The sequence below is a fragment of the Rhagoletis zephyria genome, unplaced genomic scaffold, assembly GCF_001687245.7.
Source record: "Rhagoletis zephyria isolate East Lansing unplaced genomic scaffold, Rhagoletis_zephyria_1.1 Rzeph_scaffold_01280, whole genome shotgun sequence".
Lineage (NCBI taxonomy): Eukaryota > Metazoa > Arthropoda > Insecta > Diptera > Tephritidae > Rhagoletis > Rhagoletis zephyria.
Genome location: NW_016158364.1, coordinates 105656 through 114132, shown reverse-complemented (window position 1 = coordinate 114132; position 8477 = coordinate 105656). Strand labels below are relative to the sequence as shown.

General features: G+C 36.4%; 2 protein-coding genes across 3 annotated transcripts in view; both read left to right on the top strand.

Annotated features, from left to right (window-relative positions):
* Positions 1-2469: 2469 nt before the first annotated feature.
* On the top strand, positions 2470-3281 carry Spf30 (survival of motor neuron-related-splicing factor 30). 2 transcript variants are annotated; one of them, XM_017616809.1, is made up of 3 exons: positions 2470-2559; positions 2687-2781; positions 2840-3281. In XM_017616809.1, exons 2-3 carry the CDS (start codon positions 2740-2742, stop codon positions 3254-3256), a joined length of 459 nt encoding a protein of 152 aa, XP_017472298.1. In that variant the 5' UTR covers positions 2470-2559; positions 2687-2739; the 3' UTR covers positions 3257-3281. The 2 variants fall into 2 exon arrangements, with proteins under 2 accessions (XP_017472298.1, XP_017472297.1); XM_017616808.1 differs by having other exon boundaries at positions 2486-2624.
* Positions 3282-5819: 2538 nt separating this feature from the next.
* The window catches only part of LOC108363442 (RNA-directed DNA polymerase from mobile element jockey-like), an 8564-nt gene continuing 5906 nt past the window's right edge, over positions 5820-8477 (top strand). The window contains exons 1-2 of the mRNA XM_017616807.1: positions 5820-6941; positions 6996-7703. Of these exons, the coding sequence (XP_017472296.1) occupies positions 6263-6941; positions 6996-7703 (1387 nt within the window). The 5' untranslated portion in view covers positions 5820-6262. The remainder of the gene's footprint in view (positions 6942-6995; positions 7704-8477) is intronic.

Here is an 8477-nt window from a genome sequence, read left to right as displayed (position 1 = left end):
TACTAGTACTCATATAGAATACTCTAAAAAAGTATCGATGCCAGTACTCATATTTGCAAAAAAGTATCGATAACACTCGTACTTCCAAATATTCTCAGAGCAAACGCAAGAAGTAAACAAAAATCAGATTGCTTTGCTTTTTTCACCTCTTCCTATTTGTAAATTGAATAGTCACTGTTCTTAATAGTTTTTATCTGATCTAAATAGTTTTACAAGGGTAAATTAAATGTTTAAAGCAAATATTTTATAATTGTTTGACGCGTACATGTATTTATAAATAAATTTACTTTGAAAATGAAATGTAAATGTAGAAGACGAGAATCAAATGTGGTGAAGCCCATTTTCTATTGGAAAGATAGAATCCCGGGATTTTAGGGATTTGTAATTTACGCTTTATGTTGACCAGTTTTGCCTATATTTCTTTTGTTTATTTAATATTTAACATTTTTTTTATAAATGTGTAGCTCAATATACATATAATACCTTGCGGCAGGCAATTTTGCACAAAAAAAAAAAATCATTATATTCGCCAAACCAAGGGCCAAATATAGTAAAATTTCGTTCTTATTTTTCTCTCTGGCGTCAGGATTTTTAAAAGAACTTTGAAATTTGAAAGGTATGAGTAATCCAAAAAATTATTTAAAAATTTCAGTGAAATATACTTAAAAAACAGTATGGGTATCAAATGAAAGAGAAGATTATGTAAAGTTAGAACATATTCTATTTCTTGGTCCGTAAGGGAGGGTGGGTATTGATTTTATAACTTTATCCTTGAATATTCTTGAAATTTTTCAATTCTTATTTTTGAAAAAATGTTATGATAAGTACTGACTTTATTAGCTTAAAAATATAAAATAGATTAAAGGGGCATTTTCAATTCCTATTCGTCGTTGTGAACGCAAAGAAATTATTTCATTTGGCAACCATATATTTGTTTTACAGTGCACTGAATTTTTTAAAATAAATTTTGAAATTAACCATTCTTTAAAATTATAGCGAGCCCTTACTGCCAAAATAACGTAACCGACATTTTTTCAAAATATTCGTTTTTATGCAGAAATGCATCTAGATGCTCTAGGAATATTTCTGCATCAAAAAGAAAATTTTGGAAAAAATGTCGCTTACGTTATTTTGGCGGTCAGGGCTCGATAAAGTCTTTTTAAAAAAATCATTACCTCAGAGAAATGCCCATTTATATGCAGTTAATTATGTGCAATGCAAGGTAGACTTTTATAAAAAAAAATTTGAATTTTGGGTAAGCAAAAGGAATATAGACAAAACTGGTCTAATTAAGGCTTCTTCTTTGATTTCTGCCGCTAGTGTTATGAAGTTCTTTCAATCAGAAAATAAATTTTTTTACTTAATTTTATTTCTGCATCGAGCTTTTTTCGACATACCTTAAATTACTTTATCAGATATGCACACACTAAAGTATTATTAAATGTATATAAATTTAATTACTGTCTTTCGTTTTGTTACTTATGAAATAATTTTCACTTTAAATGAAAAAGTACGTTCCAAACCCATTTACTTAATATTTAATATGTGGTAGGAGAGCTTCTCAAACCATATTGATGCAATTTTTTCATGTTAAGTCATTGAAAAATAATAAATATCTAAATCCCGGGACTGATCCCGGGATCCCGGGTTGAACCAACGACATACCGAAAATCTCGGGATCGTAAAAATTAAAAAAAATTACATGCCTAGAGTATACATATCGTCGTCCGTATGCCATTAACAGTTTGAAAGTTTTTTTGCGAGACTTAGCTCCACATTTATGCAATTGAAATTTAAAAATATTTACTTTCCGTGTACGCATGGTATTCTGAGTTTTGGTATAACAAAGAAAATCAAAGTCAACCCAATAACTCAAAACTGATAAATTGGCACATTCATGCTTCTGGCATGAGGATGACGACATTATAATCTGCTTTATCCTGAGTTTCGCCTGAAAAAAAAAAAAATTCACCCGAAAATTTGTCATCCGTCCATAGTAACACCATGGAAACCAAAAGTGAAAAGTGAACCGGTTCGGGGAAAATGAAACTCATGATAAGGCTGAATGTTTATTTCAAATAAATGAAATTTCAATTTATTCCTGCTTTAAACGAAAATTTATTATTAATAGTAGTCGTAATGCTTCTGGCATGAGGGTACCGACATGTGAATTAAAAACTTTAAAGGCGTGTTTCTCGGGTTTTCGGTTTTTTGAGTTATGACAGCATTGAAGTAGATAAATGAGCTTTATGTTCGTTTTCATAACATTCATATTGGATATTGAAGTGAATATTCGAACGTTCGCTACAATATTTATTAGGTAATTAAAAAAAAAAATACTTAAAAAAGTTCTTAACTCGTCGAAACTTTTCGGCATTCGCGATATTTCCTCAGTCCTTGTGAAAAAGTATCGAGTTCACGATACTCCTCAGTACTCATGAAAAGTATCGATATTCTGTACTCGGTACTCGTATCGTTCTATCACTAGTATCGAGTATGTACTTGTTTTTACTCGTATCGTTTCATTCGTACTTTTGGCTGGGTTTCCGTCTCAAATGAGTATATACATACATATATGGTTTTGAGTCTAGTCTAGTTAAACTTTGATAATATAAAGCCAGAATGTACGACAAAAACTCAATTAAGGTTTATTTCTACTAAGATAAATGTGCCTTTCTGCCCTTAGAACAAGCATTTCGTATATTTCTCTCAAAGCAACGTCAGCGTGGAGTTTCCTAGATGGCAGAAGATTTACAAAATTATAAGTTGCAATTACAGCAGGTGAAAAAAATGCGTTTTGAAATTGAAAATGAATTAAGTATGTACTCTTATTTTCCAGGTTGAGGCTGGTTTACTCACAGATCCTAAAAACGAGGAATTGTTAAAGTTGAAAGAGGGTCTAGTGGAAGTCATTGATTTAACCAAAGACTTAATCAGAACACAATTTGAAGAACAAAAAAAGTCGTATATTGAACCTGCATCCAGTTCGACAATATCAGCATACTATGATGAAATTGAAGCCGCCCTTTTAGAGGCAGAAAAACTGGTAACTACTTCACAAAACTGGAAAGTGGGAGACAAATGTCAAGCTAAATGGGTAGAAGATGGTCGTTACTATGACGCAATTATTGACGATATTAGCGTTAATGGAGACGTTAGTGTTATTTTTGATGCTTATCAAAACCGGGCACAAACTACAATTAACGAATTGCGAGAAGGAACCTCTCGAAACGAAGTGTTTCCCTCGTCAAAGTAAGTAAAAAAAAAGAAAACTCTTAATTCGACCTCCTAAGCAGTTACTTGGGGAAATGTTTAGTTATTGGCCCACCGTTTTTTGGGGTGGGGAGGAGGGGTAGGCGCGAGTCACCATAAACCGCCCCCATTCGAAAGGGGACGGGCTCCACTTTAAAAAAAACCTCAGCCTCGGCCTATTTTTGATTCGATTTCTAATATCGATTATGATCTGAGGAGGATCTAGACCTTTAAAATTTATTTATTTATTTATTTATTACAAAAAATAGCCTACGGCTAATACAGTTGTTCTTATATACAAATAAAATTTCAAAATTAACACTAACTCCCCGGTTAAACATTGTTAGCGACGTTCTAACTCCATGCATATAACAGGGAGTCGATAAGGTCGGTAACGATGTTTACCGGGGGATTAGTGTTAACCGGAGATAGAGAAACCGGCCCTTAGACTTATTCATTATTCGTTGCATCGCTATTGGCATCTAGCCATAAACCTATATTCTCTCTAAACGATCCGATGGTTCTTGCATGTTTAATTTCCTCCGGAACGGCATTATACATTGCTAGTCCATTACTAAATACTGATTTCAAGCCCTTACTTGTACGTACAGGTTTCAAGTGAAATTGATTTGCCTGTCTAGTAAAGTACTGGTGAACATCCGAGTTTCGTCTTACTAAAGACTCTAAATATTCCGGAAGCAATCCATTTTCTATTCTATAAAAAAAAGTCGACATATCCCTCTTTACTTCATTTGCTACCGATAAATATCCTAATTCTTTTAACATATTGTTAACATTTTCACTACGCTTTTTGTTCAGCACTGCTCTCATTCCTTTATTAAAGTTTTTCTGCAACTTTGATATTTCTTTTGTATTCGCCATCGAGAGTATTGTCGAGCAATATCTTATATGGGGTCAGTCTAGCTCAGGCAATCGCCGCGTAAAGACGTGTCTTTCCACTCGTTTTTTCTTGTGATTAACCAAAGCTAGTGTTACTTTTGTATTTATATTCTCGCTTACTACTTTACTATTTGTTCTGGTCGGAAGTGTTGTAACGCAAAGCACTTGAAAACCAGTGCAGTGTAAAAATGAATGGGGTTGACCCCCCCTCTTCAAACAGGTTTCGGTTACTTGACCCAGACATTAATCCACCTGGCAAACGCATAATATCTGACGACTTCGTGCCTCTCCCTCAAGTCAAACATAACGATGACCACATCCCGCGATATCTCGTAGCAACTGCAGTTGGACCAAAAATTGGGGAACAAATTCGCGCCCTTTCGTCATATAACGTCTTTCATATTGACAAAGGTCTCAAACACGTATGCGCTGACTACTCGGAAGTATCTGCACTAAGATCCGGAGATTTGCTAATCAAAACCCTAAACCTAAAAGCAGCCGAGAAGTTCCAAAAAGCTACCCATATTGGGCTAATTCCAGTCAAAATCACTTCACACAAAGGATTTAACACCTCACAAGGAAGAATATTTTCTAGGAATATCATAAACCTTGCAGAAGAAGAATTAGTTGAAGGTCTAGCTAGCCAAAAAGTCGTCGAAGTTAAAAAAATCATGAAAAAATCTGGAGACCAATTAACACCAACCGGGGCAGTCATAGTCACCTTTGATTTGATTCGCAGACCGGACACAATCAAGCTTGGATGGGAATGAGTTCGAGTGGAGGAGTATATTCCCAACCCAATGAGATGTCGGAACTGCCAAAGACTTGGACACACCAGAAATAGGTGCAGAAACATAGAACTTTGCAGAGAGTGTTGCCAACCCCCCCTCACACGAAAAATGTGCCGGAAAATATTGCATAAACTGTGACAACAACACACACTCATCGTATGATCCAGATTGCCTCAGCTTCCTAAAACATAAAGCAGTCAACAAAGTAAAAATCGAACGTCGATGCACCGTAAGAGAAGCGTAGAAGGTATACAATAGCAACCCATCTGCTTACCAAATCGAACCTTTCGCAAAGCGAACAACAAAACCCACAATAGCACAAATCCTAAAAAACACCAACTCCAACACAACAAAAAAAACAGAGAAGCAAAATGAGACAATAAACGCAAAACTAAATCATAATAAACTATTAAACAATAAACCTCAAGCAGTTAACGGCACACCAATGAATACTGATAGCAATGAACCAACTACGTCAACAACAGCAGCCACCATCAGAAACACGCAAACGACTGTCGAAAATCCAACAAAACAAAATGCACAGAAAACCAACACCATCACTAAACACAGCGATTCACATTCACACACAGAAGACAACAGTATAGAGATCTCTCCAAGCAGGGAGCTCTACAACAATTTCCCTGAGTTAAACGTCATGATCACACCTAACACATACAAAAGCACACGGACGAAGTACACTGAAAACAATTAATCCCTTCCTTACAGTAAATGGATATTGGCTTAAATCTCTCAATAATACAATGGCATATTCAGGAATTTATTAATAATAAGTTTGCACTGGAGTACTTAACATATAACAGNACCTAATTTCCATACATAAGCCAGATATCATATTATTACAGGAAACCCATATAACAGACAAAACCAAACAATTCCTTCACCTGCCCAACTATCAAATTTTTCACCACAACAAACAATTAACGTACGCAAAGTCAGGAATAGCAATATTAGTTAGAAATACAATAAACGCTTCAAATCACAGGACATCCACCAACCAACTTCTGCATCAAACCGTAACTATACGCGGACTAAAAGACTTACACATCACAAATATCTACAAAGAAACTGACATAAACTTAACGCAGCAGTTGTTACAAGACTTACCAATAATAAATTCAGGGCATCAAATAGTTGTAGGAGACCTTAATGCGCAGAATACTCTTTGGGGATCTCAATACAACTCAAGAAGCGGGAACTTGTGGGAAAACTTTGCACATGAGCGAAATTTAGTATTTTTAAATGATGGGGGACCAACCCTCCTGAACACAAGGAACACGCTTACTTCAGTGGATGTAACTATGGTTACAAGTGATTTGGCAGACTGTTTGTCCTGGAGTTGTCCATCTCAAACAATCGCAGGCGATCACTTTCCAATTTTTATGCATAATGGAAACACCCATATTGAAAAAAAAATTATAAGAAGATTTAAGGAAAAACAAGCGAACTGGGAACTCTTCCGTAATAAAACAGACCTCTTTGACAACCAGTTCGTGCAATCAGACAATGTCAACAGAGAAGCAGCCTTGCTCAAAAGGATAATTAGAAAATCAGCAAACGAATCCATGCCAACCACCCGATGTCCAAAGCGAAAGAGCTCCCCAGTATGGTTTAATGCAGAAATCAATACACTAATACGTGAAAAAAGGAAAGCCTGGAAGAAATTCAGAGAAAACAAAACCCCGACAAGAACTCTGAATTACAGAAGATTGTGTGCACAGGTAAGAAGAGCCTGCAAAAAGGCAAAACAAGAGACGTGGAAATGCTTCGTAAACTCACTAAACCCGACGATAGATGCCAAGACATTATGGGGCAAAGTAAGGAAGATCAAATCCAACACCATCTCCAGCTTTCCACCGATCTTTACAAATAGTACGGCTATCTCACATCCGAAACAGAAAGCAAATCATCTAGCAAGAGTATGGAGCTCATTGGGATCAAATGACAAACTCGGCAGATGCCTTACACAACAAAAATTGGGTATGAATGTTGACGATTTCGAAAGTGTTGGAAATGATTTAATTTGTACTGTAGAAGCAGTAACACTGGCGGAATTACATCTAGCGCTCAAAAATGCTAAAGGAACATCGCCTGGGAAGGATAAAATAACTTATGCCATGGTAAAAAATTCGTCGAGCGTCTTCAAAATAAGATTTTGCCGGCTTTATAGCAATATTTTAAAAACTGGTATTTACCCACACGACTGGAAGGAAGCTGTACTTATACCCATACCAAAGTTAGGTAGGAACCAGAATTCAGTCGAAGGGTACCAACCTATATCCTTATTACCTGTGCTCTCGAAAATATTAGACAAAATAGTGACGAGAAGACTGTGGAAAGCATGCGATGGTAAAATCCTCAAAATTCAGCATGCATACATGCCCAACCACGGAGTACACACACTTTGCCAACTATTAGAAACGAAGATAAAGAAAAACCTCAACCGTCAAAAGCACTGCATACTGGTTTCTGAAGATCTCGAAAAAGCATTTGACAGGGTAATATCAACGGTAGTAATAAAGGAGCTACACTGTTGGGGTATACCCAAAATCCTTCTAAAATTAGCTTTATCCTTTCTCTCTCACAGAAGGATCTCAGTGAAAGTAGATGGTTTCTTGTCCCAGAATTATAAACTAGACAATGGAATTCCGCAGGGCTCCTTCCTCTCTGTGTTCCTTTTTAATGCGTATACGAACACACTGTCAAAAACACTAAAAGATATACATGGCATTGATTTCGTTGGTATATATGCAGAGAACATCTTTGCTTTGTCTTCAGGCACTCAAGAAGAAGTATCTCAAAGCCTCAATTCCATCGACAAAAAAATTCAAGAGTGGTCGGCAATAACCGGAGCAGTAATACCGGCTGACAAGATTGAAGCCATTCATTTTTGCAGAAAGAGAAACTGTAACGTATCGTCCATTACACTGAGAAACAATAACGTCGATCTCAAAGCGAAAATGAGAATTTTAGGCGTTACCTTCACCAGGAATCTTTTATGGAATGAACGCGTAAAAACAATCACATCAAAACTCAGTAAAGTGCAGAACCTACTCAAAGTAATATGCTCCCGGAAAAAGGGTCCCCATATCGAAACAGCTCTTTATATATGCTGGTCACTAGCTGAAGGAGCAGTACAACATTGCATCAGTCTCTATGGATATACATCCGAAGCCAATATAAATAAAATAAATACTGCTCTAAATCATTGCTTTAGAGCTGCAGCCGGCTTACTAGTGGCAACACCAATAGAAGAGTCGAAGCGCGCTACGATGACTTCCGTTTGCTACTCCAGAGTCGTTCTGTAAAATTGGCAGCAAAAGCTTTCACAACGGTTTCGCATCCTCTGCATAACACCTTTTGGGATTGTATAACTAGCGGAAGTTCTAAGGTCAAAAGCTACAGGAGCATCTGCAGCATCACTGCTATTACCAAGTATCTAAAGGACACTCATATCCCAATACCACCAAAACCACCTGATATGTGCGGGACAGACAAAAGTATCTCCATCGACAT